Consider the following 17,433-nt stretch of genomic DNA (forward strand, 5'->3'; position numbering starts at 1 on the left):
GTAAGTTTACTGTTCCTGCACTGCTTTTTCCATCTCTTCACTGCCAAGGAACATGGAGCCCTGATAGACGATCCCTGCCTTTAGCAAAGGCCAGGGCTGAAATAAACCTCCGCTGTTATTTTTTCCTGGGGAAAGTGGCAACATTTCCAGTGTGCTTGTCACAATATCCCCACTGTGGTTTGCATTCTCCCAGGCAACTATGCCCAAGGGTGGTCTTTTGAGGGATCACCAGGAGGTTCTGCCCCAGAGCCAAGGATTGCCTCCTGGGCGGTGCCCAAGAAAGCAGGAGGAGCTGTACTGTTTTGCTGCCTTCCCTTGTCAATAAATATAAGGCACATTTGTGCCACAAACTTCTGTCAGTTCCATACCAGCCTAATTATCATGGTTTCCCTTGAAGAAATCCTAGAAATGGCAGTTTGATGGAGGTGTTAAGAATTCTCTAGCAGAGAGCCACGGCTCCTTGTATGGAACTAGACCTCTCAGAGTTTGTTGAGATAAAAGATTATGCCCTGCCTTTCTGCCCTGCAGGGCAGCTTACAATCACACAAAAACCATTAGCAAAAAAACAAAATGAAAGATAAAACCAATAAGCAGCATAAACATCAGCAGCCAAAGTCGAACAGTGGCAGTAAACCTAATGGAAACCATGCTTTTAAAAAAACAACAGCCCGCTCTCTTGTGCTAAATTTCATTGGAAGAATTTACTGGGAGAGAAGGAATGGCTATTAAACCACTTGGAACTCCCTGCCTATTGATAACAAAGCAGGCACCTTCACTGTATGCGTTTTTGGCACCTGCTAAAAACATTATTGTTTAGGCGAGCCTACCCAGGTGCGGGTGGCGCTGTGGGTTAAACCACAGAGCCTAGGGCTTGCCGATCAGAAGGTCGCGGTTCGAATCCCCGCGACGGGGTGAGCTCCCATTGCTCGGTCCCTGCTCCTGCCAACCTGGCAGTTCAAAAGCACGAAGTGCAAGTAGATAAACAGGTACCACTCCGGCGGGAAGGTAAACAGCATTTCCATGTGCTGCTCTGGTTTGCCAGAAGCAGTTTAGTCATGCTGGCCACATGACCTGGAAGCTGTACGCCGGCTCCCTCGGCCAGTAAAGCGAGATGAGTGCCGCAACCCCAGAGTCGGCCACGACTGGACCTAATGGTTAGGGGTCCCTTTACCTTTACCTTACCCAGGTGCTTAAAAAGTTGAGGTACCGGTAATTTTAATCTCTTTAAGTTTTTTTTTTTTTTTACTTTTGTGTGTTTTAAAGTACCCTTGTAAATTGTTCTTATTTTCTTGTTTTATCTTTTTGTAAACTGCTTTGAAATATTATTTAAAAATAAAAATAAAGCAGTGGATAGATTTTATGAAATAAATAAGTAGAATAGCTAGTCCCCCACTTCATCCATAGTGACTGAACTGTGAGGGTTGGGTGGGCAAAGGGGACCATTACATTTTGTGACCTCTTCTTAGCTCCCGTGTTTGAAGGCTATTGGAGGCTGAGGGTGATTCACGATTTGGATAAAATTGGGAGGAGTTCTTAGGTTCATTAAGTCCCATGCCCCCCACTGTCCTGATATAATTTAACTACTGCTTCCTCAGTCCACAGTTTATTTAAATGTATGAGAAGGAAACTTCTGTATCATTCTGTTTTGTCAGATTTGTGACCTATCCAGTGCTCCCCCCCTAAAAAATGTTTAGGGGTACTCTCATTTTGACCCAAGAAAACCTCCATTTTATCGTTCAAATCGGGGAAAATAAATACAGTAAATGGACCATAGTGCAAAGATTCACAAAATGTTTAGGGGTAGGCGTCCCCCTACACATCCCCCCCCCCGAAAAAAGCACTGCACCTATCCAATTTTCAGAGGTATTTCCTGGGTGCTGCTGAAAATTCTCTCTCACCCAGTCCAAAGCTCTTTCAAGAATTTAACACCAAACCCAAAAACATACCATCTCTGTTGCTGATTATGTTCCATTAATGCTACCTCAGGGACCATGGATTTTAGTGATTTGCCCCTGTTATGTACTGAGCTGAATCCTAGAACAATAGGATCCAGAATGCAGCAGTTTGATTGGTCTGCAGGAGCCACCCAATCCAGCTCCAGGTGGAAGTGAATCAGCAACCCGATTGGCCTGCAGGAGCAGCCAATCAGGCTTCTGGAGGAAGTGAATCCACAACCTGATTGGCCTACAGGAGCAGCCCGTAATTAGCTAATTACACGTGGCCCATTGGGTAAATAATGTATATATAGCAGATGTTTTGGGGGAAGTTTCATTCATTGCTACTACGAGCTGAATAAAGAGCATGAAATTCAAACTCAACTCCGAGTATATTTCAACCGCCTAGGATTGGAATATCTGTTCTGTTTGATTGATACCCTTGGTCAAAATGTTGTAAGTAAATAGTACTTTCTACAACTTACATGTGTGGCCAGGCTATTAGCAGTCTCCCCCCCCCTTTTTTCCCCCTTTTTCTAGAGGGGTGGTGGTGTCAATATAGAACTTTATAATGGCATGGGAGTAAAAAGTTGACACCCCTCCTCAATATATTTGCTCTGACCAAATTCAGAATGCCCCATAGCTGTTTTTAAAATAAAATGTTGGGAGATCAGATCACACATCTCCCTCATCCCATCTATCTACTATAAGACTCTGAAAGGTAGCCCTGTGCCTAAAGGCTTTGACTCAGAGCCTGGGGCATGTTTTAGCCGCACATTTGTATGTGAGCATCCTTGGATTATCAGGCCAAGTGTGGCATTTTCTGCTCCAGTGATTAGATGGACCACTAGGCCTTGAATCCATAGCTGCACTGATAACCTTCTGCCCCAGTGGCTATCAAATGACATGTTCATATCAGCCGCAGCAACTGCTGACACAGTCAAGTAATATAAGGAAAGGAAAATATTTCATGTATTTTTAGCTTCTTTAAATGCAATTTGGCAGCTGAAAAACCAGGAAGCAAGCCAAGACCATGTGACCGGTGAGCTCCCTGCAGACTTACTACCAACTGTTGCCTTGGCTGCTCATTCAGGATGGCATCAACTAAAATTTGTCCCTCGTTCAGGACCCATTTGCCAAAGTCATAAATGACTTTACACCTACAGCTTTTATGGTCTTCATTTTGTGTGCAGCTTTCCGAAGAGACCCTGAAGAATAGCTAAGCTCAAGCAAAACGGGAAGTTTTAAAGGCATAAAGATTTGACACCCTGGAAGAGACAGGCAGTTTTGCATTTTTCCAGCTATGTAAAACATTGACGAGGGTGGCGCTGTGGGTTAAACCACAGAGCCTAGGACTTGCCGATCAGAAGGTCGGCGGTTCAAATCCCTGCAATGGGGTGAGCTCCCGTTGCTCGGTCTCTGCTCCTGCCAACCTAGCAGTTTGAAAGCATGTCAAAGTGCAAGTAGATAAATAGGTACCGCTCTGGCGGGAAGGTAAACGGCGTTTCCGTGCGTTGCTCTGGTTTGCCAGAAGCAGCTTAGTCATGCTGGCCACATGACCTGGAAGCTGTACGCCAGCTCCCTTGGCCAGTAAAGTGAGATGAGTGCCACAACCCCAGAGTCGGTCACGACTGGACCTAGTGGTCAGGGGTCCCTTTACCTTTACCTAAAACATTGAACCCAGTAGAACCAACGGCTAAGAGCAATTTAATAATGCTGCCTATGCTAGCCCACGTTGCTAGCCCTGGAAACAACCATCTGAATCTTATAAGGAACTGACTGAAGACCTGTGGCCCATTGCTAAACAACTAGAATCAGGCTCAACACAATGTTTGCCCCCTGGACTCCTGCTCATGTGTGGAAGATTATGTTCTTTGTGACTAACTTCCTTACGATTTTTTGACCACCGTGCAAAACATGAACTCAGTGCTTTCTGAGTTGCTGAACAAGAGAGGTTCAGGGCTGATCTGTGGACTCGCCAGCATTTTACAGGCTCTTTGACATATATAAATTATTATTATTAATTACATTTATATACCTCCCTTCACCCAAGGATCACAGGGCAGTTTACAATATGAAAACCCAAAATTGCATAACATGGTAGCAATCAAAAACAATAGCCCTCCCCCAGTTTAACAGGCCATTAAAAAAAAAAATGTGTTTCATTGGTTTTCAGTTACAAATGGTTGTTTAATCAGCCAAAAGCCTGGGAGAAGAGGAACATTTTTGCCTGGTGCCCAAATATATGTACTGAAGGCACCAGAGAGCCTTCCACAAGCAGGGAGCCACCACAGAAAAGGCCCGATCTCATGTTGTCACTCTCCAGACCTCTTGCAGAGGAGGCACACTTAAGGCCTGGGGTGATGATCACAGGGTCCAGGTCAGCGTATGGGGAGAGGCTGTCCAAAGTAATCCCTACAAATAGCTTGTAAATAATTGTTGTTTTCCATTTATGTCACTTTCCTTTAGGAGAATTAGGTCAGAAAGTCAAAACTGATTTCAATAAACAAAAACAAGCAAGCTGTTGCCAAAAAAATAAATGAGATTAACACAATATTCCTTCCTTCCTTCCTTCCTTCCTTCCTTCCTTCCTTCCTTCCTTCCTTCCTTCCTTCCTTCCTTCCTTCCTTCCTCTGTGCTTTTTACATAACTGAAAGTCCCAGTCCACTAAGATCTCAGTCATTATAAATGTTTTGTAGTTGGCTTCTTTCTTTTTAGAGAGGCTTAGGAGGACATTAGCAGGATTATGCCGTGAAATGGTGTGAGAAGCACAGCCCAGACGACAGATTTCAGCACGTCCGTTTCACTAAGAAATTCTCCTGCACAAGCCTTTATTTATTTATCATTGTCTATATTTTTCTCATCTTCTAGAAGCGCTCAGAGTGGCAGGCAAAGTAATTGTAAGATTCAGCAAACAGTTTCTTGAAACAGTAAGAAACACAACCACCACTTTAAAAGCAACAACTGTGAAACTCCTAAAGCCTATTACTGTAGCAGCAAAGCGTAAAAAATGATACGTATTAAAACGGGCTACAGTAAAGCATTTGTGTTACACAGTAGAAAGTCCCTTTGGTAGAAGAGACTCCAGGATCAGTTCTAGGAGGATCCCAAAACGTCACTGCTTTTCCTTCACAGGGAGTGCTGCTCCTGTCCACCCATGTTTTTGTAGTTACCTGCAAACACAGGTAACTACAAAAGGGCTGAAAATTAATGCTAGGCCTACTCAGATTATACCCACTGAAATTAGCGACCATGACTAAATTAGGTCTACTAATTTCAATAGGTTTTCTCTGAGTAAAAGTTAGCTCCACCCACAATAAATGTGTCCCCTTACTCAGATCAGATCTGTTACTTGGGGGTGGGGGGGGTGGGGAGGGGAGGGCTAAAAATCTGAAATACTTCCCTGGCTATATTAACAGACATTTTGAAAGGCATCCTAATATCTCCTCTGAAGGCAAAATGGGGAGAAAATGTGGGCAGTGATTTACCAAGGACAGATGCCAGAATATAGGTTTTTCCTCAGGTTGAATAAGAGTTGGACTGAATCCAGGAATGCCGGCTTAGTCCCAGTGAATGGCCCTGGTGCCTAAATTTTTGGGTGTCCAGCTTCTTCATGGGGAATTTTGTGGGTGCCTGGGCAGGGCTCCAGGGAGTTGGCACCTATGCCCGAATGCATCTGTTGTGGCCCATATACTGTGGAACCAAAAGGGGCGCGGGTGGCGCTGTGGTCTAAACCACTGAGCCTCTTGGGCTTGCCGATCAGCAGGTTGGCGGTTCAAATCCCTGTGACAGAGTGTGCTCCCGTTGCTCTGTCCCAGCTCCTGCCAACCTAGAAATTTGAAAGCACCCCAGTGCAAGTAGATAAATAGGTACCACTGCGGTGGGAAGATAAACGGCATTTCCGTGCGCTCTGGTTTCCATCATTGTGTTTCGTTGCACCAGAAGCAGTTTAGTCATGCTCGCCACATGACCTGGAAAATTGTCTGTGGACAAATGCCGGCTCCCTCAGCCTGAAAGCGAGATGAGCCCCACAACCCCATAGTCGTCTTTGACTAGACTTAACCATCCAGGGGCCCTTTACATTTCCCTTGTACCTTACTGTTGAACCCCACCCTGCAGAGCACTGCGGAGGATTCTGGACATTCTTGGATTTTCCAGAGCAATGCCAAAATTTGTTGGACCTCACAGTTTCTCTGTGTGAAATAAGAATGTGACTTATGTAGAACGTATCTAATAATCTCCAGTGGCTGCACACAGGAAGGGAAGGATGATAGTGGTGAGGAAGTGATATGTGGGTATAGCTTGTCCATTATTATTTTTAAAAATGTTTTTATTGTTCACACTTTTTGAAACAAAGAGATATATTTGGGACAACCAGGGAATTTGATAATAGATTAAATGTCGTTGCAGCAGGGGACTAAATCAGAACCAAGTAATACTTAATTAGTATTTCTAAGCCCTAAGCACAACCAGAACCTTGTTTCTAAGATGCCAATATGCCTACCCTATGACTACAGGACAGGACTATTTTGCAGAGTAGTTCCATTTCAGCCCCGTTCCGCCCCCTATTCTGCCCCCCATTCTGTCTTCTTCCTGGTCAGAAAGGACCTCCACAATGGCAATTGTTCATCAGTTGGACGTGTCTAAATATTGCTGCCTGTACTAAAATGGATTGTAAAATCAGCTCCTTGATGATATTCTCATTATGGCATCCCTAAAAACCTTCCAAGGAACGCTGAGGTTCCCTGAACAATGGTTTTAACTTGTGTACAACAGCACATCGTGTTCTGTGTGTCACCGCTTGTTTGATTTTTAAAGGCTTGCTCATCAATAACATTACTGAGCAAGCAAGTGGCATTTTGCCGGACCAGGACATCGCGTCTTTCTCCTAAGAAAGCTGTCATCTCTCTGGCCGAAAGAGAGCAGGAAAATGACAGGTGCAAAAGATCTTCTGTAGAATCCTGTTTGCTTTACAGAAAAGGAAGCATCTAGCTGGTTTAAACCAATAACCAGGCTTTACCCAGCTTAAAAAAAAAGCAGCCAAAATAATAGAGATACACTTCAAAACATAAGGGCTCTGGAAGAGCTGAACTCTTTACGAATGACGTCACCGACACTGAGCTTGGGACGAAGCAGGTTTGAGATTAATTAAATGCACATGGCAATGAGATGTTATGGACTGGGGAGAGCCAAAAAACTATTAAACACTTTAAATGTTTTGGGGGTATTTTTGAAACCAAGTTGAACCCGATCCAGGTTCTCATTATTAAAAATATTTGGCTCTGCTTCTTGACTTTAATGAAGAACATTTAGGGAGGGAGAAGAGTTCCAGTAACTCTGTACTATGTCATTTTCCAAGAGTGCAGAAGCTGTTGCTGGCTCCTAGACACAATTCTTTTTCTCAAACAACACAGATAGGAGATGCTAACAATGGCTCTGTGGGCAGAGGGTTTGCCAAAACTCATTAACCCCAGCCCCAGCCTTACAAATGCGTAGCAACTAGTTTAGAATCCTTCACTTTGAAGCACAAACAATTGAGAATAATTACTTGTTGTTGTTTAGTGGTTTAGTCGTGTCCGCCTCTTCGTGACCCCCTGGACCAGAGCCTCCCGCAGTTTGGTCAAACTCATGCTGGTAGCTTCGAGAACACTATCCAACCATCTTGTCCTCTGTCGTCCCCTTCTCCTTGGGTCCTCCATCTTTCCCAACATCAGGGTCTTTTCCAGGGAGTCTTCTCTTCTCCTGAGGTGGCCAAAGTCTTGGAGTCTCAGCTTCAGGATCCGTCCTTCCAGTGAGCACTCAGGGGTGGTTTCCTTAAGAATGGATAGGTTTGATCTTCTTGCAGTCCATGGGACTCTCAAGAGTCTCCTCCAGCACCAGAATTCAAAAGCATCAATTGTTCGGCAATCTGCCTTCTTTATGGTCCAGCTTTCACAAACGACTGAGAAAAATTACTATCCTCAGGTAATTCTCAGCTTGTGCCAAGCAGGTTTCGTTCTCCAGCCCCGTGGCATCCATGAGTGCATTGAGCCCTTTTCACACTGCGATGGGAGTAGGACCAAGACACTGGGTAGTTTTGCCTCCAGCAGGGGATCTTCATCTGTTACATTTGTATCCTGCTCTTCCTCCAAGGAGCCCAAATCAACGCACCTTAAGGCTTGCCCAAATTTTATCCTCATAACAATCCTGGGAGGTAGTCCAGGCTGAGAAAACCATGGCTGGCTCAAGTTTACATTGTGGGCTTCATGGACTGAGCAATGATGATGATGATGATGATAATGATAATTTATTATTTATACCCCACCCATCTGGCTAGGTTTCCCCAGCCACTCTGGGCAGCTCCCAACAGAATAATAATAATAGTAAAGCAATAAAACATCTAAAAACTTCCCTAAACAGGGCTGCCTTCAGATGTCTTCTAAAAGTCAGATAGTTGTTTATTTCCTTGACATCTGATGGGAGGGTGTTCCACAGGGCGGGTGCCACTACCGAGAAGGCCCTCTCCTTGGTTCCCTGTAGCTTCACTTCTTACAGTGGGGGAACTGCCAGAAGGCCCTTGGAGCTGGACCTCAGTGTCTGGGCTGAATGATGGTGGAGATGCTCCTTCAGGTATACTGGGTCGAGGTATACTGGGCCGAGCAAGGACTTGGAGCCAAGTATCTTTAGCCAAATCTAATTCTTTTGCCCTTCTGGCTCTCCAAAGCACATTGCTGGCCTTCCTTCTGCACATACATATGCCTGTCACAGTGATGGGTATTTCGCAAGTGTTTTATAATTCCCAGGTTATATGTGTAATAGCTCCAATTTGTGACCTTCTGTAATCATCTGGTGGAAAATTCCATAGACGGTGTGTACAGGAAATGTGGGAGCTTAATGCCAGCGACTTCCAAATCCAATACTCAGCATTCTGTGGATAATTGCTGGAGGAATGTCAGCCTGAAGGGAACTGATAAGCATCAGCTACTGCTTTTGTGAACCTTGCTGATTCCTCTGGTCACATGGGATTGCACCTGCTGGGTTTGATGAGGTTAGAGGAAAAGGCATGGATGGTTGCAGTGTAATTTCTTGCACTTCCACTGGTGTGCAGAAGGACAGGGAAAACACTGTCTCTTGCTCTTCTTAGAGGTTCTCTAGCATTGTCCAGAATGGGACTCCCCATTGTGAAGTTCCCTTTCCTGGATCTCAGGTTTGACGTAGACAATAACTTGGAAGTGGTACGATCAGACACAGCATCCTCCCTAGTGTACATGCTTCTTTCTTTTGTACTTCTGCTTTCCTTCTGACATATATAATTTTCATGATTTGAAATGCTAAAAAGCCAGCAGCCTAGCATCCCTGAACACCACAAACTCTTGCGAACACAGGCAACAGTGGTTTGAGTGTATGCCCCATGCAGTTGTTGTTGTTTAGTCATTTAGTCGTGTCCGACTCTTCGTGACCCCCTGGACCAGAGCACGCCAGGCCCTCCTGTCTTCCATTGCCTCCCGCAGTTTGGTCAAACTCATGCTGGTAGCTCCGAGAACACTGTCCAACCATCTCGTCCTCTGTCGCCCCCTTCTCCTTGTGCCCTCCATCTTTCCCAACATCAGGGTCTTCTCCAGGGAGTCTTCTCTTCTCCTGAGGTGGCCAAAGTCTTGGAGCCTCAGCTTCAGGATCTGTCCTTCCAGTGAGCACTCAGGGCTGATTTCCTTCAGAATGGATAGGTTTGATCTTCTTGCAGTCCTCTCAAGAGTCTCCTCCAGCACCATAATTCAAAAGCATCCATTCTTTGGCGATCAGCCTTCTTTATGGTCCAGCTCTCACTTCCATCCCCCATGCAGTAGACCATTCTAAAAATGTTGTTTTCTTTCAGTTCCTCACCCCCCGCAATATTAAGCTTGGTTTGCCACATTTCCACTTCAGTTTGTGATTTTTATTTTTTATTTTTTAAAAAACCAAGTCCTTGTGAAAAAAACAGTCGGCATATTAGTATGTATTTTCCCAAATATACACATTTTTCTATGCAATTTTGGACAATACAAGCTATTTTCCATCCTCTGTTCATTTTTGTATGGTTTTTTTGGTTGGAGGACTGCATCGCAAAATTTGGAGAAGTGTGGAAGGATAGTGGCAGGGCTAGTTTTGTAGAAAAAGAGGTGCCAGAACTCACCACGAATGCCTTCCTTGTTTTCTTACAATGGCACCCAGCTGAGAGGTTCCAGAACTGAGTTGTGGCAAGGTAGCTGAAAAACGTCTTGGACAGTTGTTTTTTTGTTCAAGTATTGTTTTGGGTACTGTGAATTACATTGGATCACATTAAAATGTGAACAGATTCAAGTTTCTCCTCCATCCTTCACCATGAGTAACTCTTAGTCTTTCCTATAACTTTCAGAATACCTTGCTCACTGAATAAATGATCTGTGGCCAACACTTCACAGAGCACCTTAGTATGGATTCATTGTTTGATGCTCCTGAACAGACATGTCATTTCCTATTTTCAATTTGCTTCTTCAGGGCTTAATCCTGTGTGGTGTAGTGGTTAAGAGAGGCGGACTCGTAATCTGGTGAACCGGGTTCGCTTCCCCACTCCTCCACATGCAGCTGCTGGGTGACCTTGGGCCAGTCACACTTCTCTGAAGTCTCTCAGCCCCACTCACCTCACAGAGTGTTTGTTGTGGGGGAGGAAGGGAAAGAAGGAGAATGTTAGCTGCTTTGAGACTCCTTCGGGTAGTGATAAAGCGGGATATCAAATCCAAACTCCTCCTCCTCCTCCTCTTCCTCCTCCTCCTCTTCTTCTTTATTTTTGGCAGGTTAACAGGACAGCAAGTCACAAGGTTCAGAAATTCAGAGGTACCAGCACTATCTTAGGTGCAAGTGTTTTGAATAGAAAGCTAGCTGGGTCTTGTAAGCAAGATAATATACTGGAGACTTTATTAGAGGCAGCAAACATTTCACTTACCTCTGTGCAGTAATCTGGTTCTCATCCATGTCTTTGATCTGCCAGAGTCATCTGCAAAATATTTTTAACAAACATCATTATGAAGCCAATTTTCCCCTGCCATTATGTCAAAAGCCAGATACAACATCAATATGCTGGGGGGGGGGGGAATTGACATGCCACTAACAAAACATGTAGTAGAATCCTATCAGTGGCGTGCGGTGAATATTACGGTCAAAGACCAGCTCAAAAAGCACAACTGGGACAGCTTTCACAAGAATAAAATATACATGTAAAGCAGTGTACAGCAACAGCTTAAAGATGAATATCTAAGATAAGCGCATATACACATAAAGACCTAAAAATTTGGGCTACCATACAAATTGGCCCTGATACCCTGGAGGCTGATTTTGACTGTTTTCCTAGTGGACTAATTTGTTTCGGAGGTGGTCTGCGCCTGCAAATCTGCGTAAAGAATCTGGCGACCATCCAGGTCGTCTTGTGGGCTTTGCCTAAGAGAAGAAAATTGAGTTTAGACTTATCCAGAAGGTCAGCAAGCCTCACCAGCTGGGGGTCAATGGTATCTCTGCGTACCTCATCATAAAAGGGACATCTAAAAAAGAAATCTTTGGGGTCTCCTATTTCCCCTAATGGGCAGGCACAAAGTCTCTGAGCATATGGGACTTTTCCAAATGCTCCTTCCAAAACCGGTGAGCGCAAGGCTGAGCTTCTGGCTAGAGCAAAGGCCCTTCTGATGTTTCTTGATATGAGAAAATAGAGGTATGCTGCCAGGACCGCAACATACCCCTCATTTTCTACGATTACATAATTGGGGGGCCTCAAGCAGTCCTGTTGTCTCTGTGTGTCCATGATTCTTTGCCTGACCACAGATCTTGCTTGGCCCAGGCCCAAATTTAGAAGGACTTGAGGAGCAAAGCCTCCATTCTGGAGAGTATTCAGAACTTCTGTCTGCCAGCCAGACTTGAACCGGTCGCATAGAATCAGTGGGGCTATTCCTTGGGGGAGCAGTTTCAGTGTCAGCTACTTATAGATTGATGTTAAACTAATATAAGTTTATGCCTAAGGAATTTGCATTATCTTCCCTTGTCATCTCCCCTGTCCCTTTTCTTATCTGCTGTAAAATCATTGTTTTACAAAATTAGAAATAATGAACATACAGGTATGAATGCTATACAGGTCCACTGCAAAGTGGTCAGAATCTGGGCTCCCTTCTGACGGATTTACACCTCCCCTTGCAGAGGGCAGCTTCAATAGAAACTCAACTTGGAAATGCGAGAATGCATCCCACAGCCTCCTTATTGCAACAAGCCAATGGGGAACTGGTCAACTGACAAGTTATATCAGTGTTCTTTTTGAGGAAGTCATATGGGATAACTAGAAGGAACGTGAAGACAGATGTCACTTTATAAGTGTGGTGGAAGTGGTTCAGAACACATTAATTGTCTTCATGGCATTTGTTTTCACGGCAGCAAAGATGTGTCCAAAATTCCCTTCATGCTTAAAATGCTACATCTGTTTCCACCCATCTGCTTCATTTTACAGCGAGGTCAGAAGTAGGGGATGAAGAATTTGTCCATTATGGTTCTCTCATTCTCCCATTTTTCTAACCTTAAATCCACTTCTTCACATTTCTGGAGCAATTCATGAATTTTCCTTTTTACATCCTTATGAAAATTCTCCAGCATTTTAGTGAGAATTTCTTCTAATAAGAACTGAGTGACAAGGAAGCAACCATGGGGTCCCTTGTTAATCAAAGGCGTTTTTCACTTGCAGATAGCACATATTTGGCAAAAGACCCTAGAGACTGCAAACAAAAGTAGGACAGAAACAGTTCCAGATTTATGTATAAGCTAAACAAGCTATAGCTTAGGGCCCCACTCTCTTGGCCCCCCCCCCCCAAAAAAAATACAGGAAAAAAACTGGATTACATTTCCAAAATATATAAAACCTACATACAGCAACAGTGTTTTGTGTTGTGTAGGCTCCTATGATGTAAGTAATGGGCCCCGCCTGCTAGCCTGCTCCATAAAATATCACTGGTTTGCTCATTTCTATATATAGGGTGCCTACATTCTGCATGGACTGGTTGCATAGCAACAAGTGCAAATGGCTTTAGATACCCATGAGGTCCATAAATTGCTATATAGCATATATTCAACACAAAAAACAGTGACAATTTGTTGTTGACAAAGGAAAGCTGGACATATAAAGGGCCCCATTGCCTTCAGTAGCTTAGGGCCTCATCAAACCTGTCAGGTGGTGGTGTGGTTGCTCGAGAGCAAACAGGCAAGACTCCAACCTGTCTTTCCCAGGGGAGGGGGAGGGAAGGAAGGAAGGGGAATAAAAGATCAGGCTAAGTTCAAATTGAAAGCCAGGCGGAATAGCTCTGCCTTACAGGCCCTGCGGAAAGAAGTTAAATCCTGCAGGGCCATGTTCTCATGGGACAGAGCATTCCACCAGGTCGGAGCCACCACTGAGAAGGCCCTGGCCCTGGTGGAGGATAGTCTGACTTCCTTAGGGCCTCTAAACTATGATTATTGTTATGTACTGAGTTGAATAGGATCCAAACTGCAGCAGTCTGGTTGGTCCTAGAACAATAGGATTCAGAATGCAGCAGTCTGACTGGTCCTAGAACAATGCAGCAGTATGATTGGTTGGCAGGAACCACCCAATCATGCTCCAGATATAAGCGAATCCACAACCTGATTGGCTTACAGTAGAATTCCAGAATTAGCCAATCATGCGCAGCCCATTGTGTAAATAATGTATATAAAGCAGATACTTTGAGGGGACTTTCATTCATTCCTCCTCACCACTATGAGCTGAATAAAGAGCATGAAATCACTTTGCGACTCTGAGTGTATTTCACTGGTGACGAGGGTGGGATCCTGCTGAGCTGACTGCCACACACAGCACCGCAGCACCGCCACCTGCCGCACCGCTGCCTCGCACCATGTATCCAATCCCAGTAAGCTATACTCAGCAACTCTGAGTATATTTCAGTTATTCATGGACCTTATCCATGATGATGATGCTTGGTGGTGGTTCTGCATTATGCCTCAGAAATGTTTGTTGTCGCTTTTGTTTTCCAGGGGGCAGCACAGGAACTTCCCCCACCACATCCAGCACAGGGACACCTTCCCCTTCTGCATCCTCTCACCTTCTCTCTCCATCATGCTCGCCGCCGGCCTTCCACTTGGCCCCCAACTCTTTCAATGTCGGCTGCCGGGAGAGCCAGCTGTGCAACCTAAACCTCTCTGATTATCCTCCATGCGCAAGAAGCAACATGGCCGCCCTGCAGAGCTACCCAGGGTTGGGCGACAGTGGATACAACCGGCTGCAGAGTGGTGGTGCGTCTGCCACTCAGCCCTCTGAAAACTTCATGCCTCAGCGGACTCCATCTTTGATCTCAGGGATGCCGGCTCCTCCTTCGCTGCCCAGCAATGGGAAGATGGAAGCTTACGGTGGCCAACTGGGGTCATTCCCGACTTCGCAGTTCCAGTATGTCATGCAAGCTGGCAACCCTGCCTCCTCTTCATCTTCCTCACATATGTTTAGCGGCGGCCACATGCAACAGAGCTCCTACAACGCCTTTTCCCTTCACAACCCTTACAACTTGTATGGATACAATTTCCCAGCTTCTCCGAGGTTGGCAGGAAGCCCCGAGAAACTGGCCAACACCCAAAGCACTTTACTCTGCTCTTCGCCTTCCAACGGGGCTTTTGGAGAGAGGCCATATCTGTCGACAGGAATGGATCATGGGATGCATGTGATCAGCCCTCCTGGCAACAGCCAACCCCCACCCAATGCTTGCGATAATAGACAATATGGGGCTGTCCCAGGGTCCTCTTCACAAATGTCAGTGCACATGGTTTAACTGGTGCTTGGAGTCACCATCCTGGTCGACAGTGAGCGAGGATCTCGCCATTTCTATTGGAGATCCCTCTTGCTTTTCAACTTTTGAAAAAGGACTTGTTTGTGAACAATGAATGGAAACACAAGCCATCCTTAGCTAAATCCCAAAGAACCTGATAGCAGCAGACTGGAATCAAGACCGTCATGTAACTGAGTGGCTTCTGTTTCTAATAGATTTTTAAAAATAAAAATAAACAAAGAAAATGGCATTGTTTGCAGAAAACCTGGGGTGGGGTGGGGAGACCTATATAGTATATGCATTAACTATCTGAACTTGGTGCGAACTGTTCACAACAGAGGAAGTCCAGTGTGGGTGTGCTGTTCCTTCTGTTTCCCAGCTGCAAGCAAGAAGACTTCGTTCCCTAGATCTGCACTGCCAGTAACAGGCCCTTGTTGTAACATCACCATCTTTCCCCATCTTGTCATCTACAGTCATTAAGTTGAATCTACGGCTTTCTCTCGCCCACTGTAGGAAAAGAACATTGTGTTTGAAGTGGGCATTCTCTTCCTTGAGTAATTTTTTTGGGTGTTCTTGCTGTTGGGGGCCTTTTGCTCTCCCTAGACGACAATAATTTTCCTAACGAAAGCATGCCATCGAAAAGAGGGCGAGGGAGGATTTAAACCATTAAAAATGGTTTTCTTTAACTTTGCAGGGAAAGGCTTCTGTTAAACATGGTTGGTAGCAACAAAAGAGGAGGATCTCTGCTGCACAAGATTCCGTGTTGAAAATGCTGCGTAAGGGGAAACAGTGTTTACCGTATTTTTCCGTGTATAAGACACCCCCATGTATAAGACGACCCCTATTTTTTTTAACCCAAAATTAAGAAATTAAGTTGTTTAGCTTTTGGGGGGGTCACTTCTGCCAATCGCTCACCTGCCTGCCCACCACTGCCGATCGCTTGCCACAGCCACTGCCAATCGCACACCTCGCCGCAGCCGCCAATTTTCTGCCCTCTCGCCGCCACCACCAGTCCACCCGCCCACTTGCCGCAGCCGCCAATCGCCTGGCCAATTGCCACAGCCACAGCCAATCGCCAGCAGGCCTTGCCGCAGCCATCAATCACCCGCGCCCTCGCTGCTGCCAATCTCCTACTTGCTGCTGCCATTAATCACACGTCCCCCCTCTGCGTTCACTATTTGTGTATAAGACGACACCCAATTTTTGCCTATTTTTTAAAGCAATAAGCACTGTCTTATACACAGAAAAATACGGTAATTGTACGTACGTTCAGTGCCTTTGAGCTATTGATAGCCTAAGTAACATTAGCAAAGCCATAGCAAGGCATGCTTAAAATATATATCACTCAGAGGAGTCAACTGGAAGGGAAGGAAGTCTCCAGACTGTGATAATGTCGAATGACAAGTTCTGTAAGCGGCTAGGCCTGTTCTGTGAAAGTATGCAGCCTAGCTCCAGCCATCTTGCATGTACCAGGGAAGTGGTGAAAGCTAGTTATTAACATCAGGGGAAAGTCTTCTTTTCCCCCTGCCCAGCTTGCCAATTGGACCATCAAGTCATGGCCAATTTTCTTTCTTTCTAAAGTACTGTTCTCTTCTGGTTTTACTTTTCCTTCAGCTCTTTTAAAAGTAAGCAAACAAGTGATGCTGAGCACGTGCTAAGAAGTTTGAAAGTCGTGTGGAAGTCCAAACGCCGAGCAACAGAATACAGAAACTGCAGTATAGAGATTTGTTTTGATGTGTTGTAGATAAATGTATTTATGTCTCTAGCGTGTGGGGGAGGGAGGGGAATCAATATTATGAATATTAAAGAGGGTAATAAATGGGTATGTAAAATATATATTAAGAAAGAAAATGTATAAAGATTTGCCCTCTGCAGGGGACTCTGTTTGTAGGTGCCAAGCACATAACTAATGCAAAATAAACCTTTGTTCCTTTTGTGTTTTGTCTGTCTGGAAATAATGCAGGCGTCCAGTTCCAGAGTGCTGGGATCGTTTTACCTAATTCATCCTCCTTTCCCCTTTTTATTTTTTAAAAAGGCAGCTTTTAAATACAGCTGTCAAACACCTCTATGGTTGGGTGGGTTTCATACCATTCAAATGGACCTTCTCTGGGCATAAAAGGTAAAGGTAAAGGTACCCCTGACCGTTAGGTCCAGTCGTGACCAACTCTGGGGTTGCGGTGCTCATCTCACTTTATTGGCAGAGGGAGCCAGGGTACAGCTTCCGGGTCATGTGGCCAGCATGACTAAGCCGCTTCTTGCGAACCAGAGGAGCGCATGGAAACACCGTTTACCTTCCCGCCGGAGCGGTACCTATTTATCTACTTGCACTTTGACGTGCTTTCGAACTGCTAAGTTGGCAGGAGCAGGGACCGAGCAACAGGAGCTCACCCTGTCACAGGGATTCAAACCGCTGACCCTCTGATCGACAAGTCCTAGACTCTGTGGTTTAACCCACAGTGCCACCATTCCAGCCATAAAGCAGAATTATTTTTGTAACAGAACATCAGATCAGAGCAATTTAAAGGGTTGAAAAAGGCCATTAAAATGATATTTTCTCCTCCAGGACAATCTTCTGCATGAAGAATGGGAGCTGTGCGTTAGCAGATAAGCGGTTGCACAGCTCCTATTAATTTCACAGTACAGGACAACTGACAGTGCACCTATTCTTCCTATGACTGGGTATGGGC

At 45.0% G+C, this 17,433-nt stretch overlaps 1 protein-coding gene and 1 long non-coding RNA gene across 2 annotated transcripts in view; one reads left to right on the plus strand and one right to left on the minus strand.

The window, feature by feature from the left end:
* Positions 1 to 16,682, plus strand: part of TBX15 (T-box transcription factor 15) — a 103,544-nt gene extending 86,862 nt beyond the window's left edge. Inside the window, exon 8 of the mRNA XM_081845188.1 lies at positions 13,965 to 16,682. Within this exon, the coding sequence (XP_081701314.1) occupies positions 13,965 to 14,749 (785 nt within the window). The 3' untranslated portion in view covers positions 14,750 to 16,682. The remainder of the gene's footprint in view (positions 1 to 13,964) is intronic.
* LOC309332582 overlaps positions 15,313 to 17,433 on the minus strand; it is an 88,664-nt gene continuing 86,543 nt past the window's right edge. Inside the window, exon 2 of the long non-coding RNA XR_014152203.1 lies at positions 15,313 to 15,879. This is a non-coding gene — a long non-coding RNA (uncharacterized lncRNA). The remainder of the gene's footprint in view (positions 15,880 to 17,433) is intronic.

This window comes from Podarcis erhardii (assembly GCF_964252035.2).
Source record: "Podarcis erhardii genome assembly, chromosome: 17".
Lineage (NCBI taxonomy): Eukaryota > Metazoa > Chordata > Lepidosauria > Squamata > Lacertidae > Podarcis > Podarcis erhardii.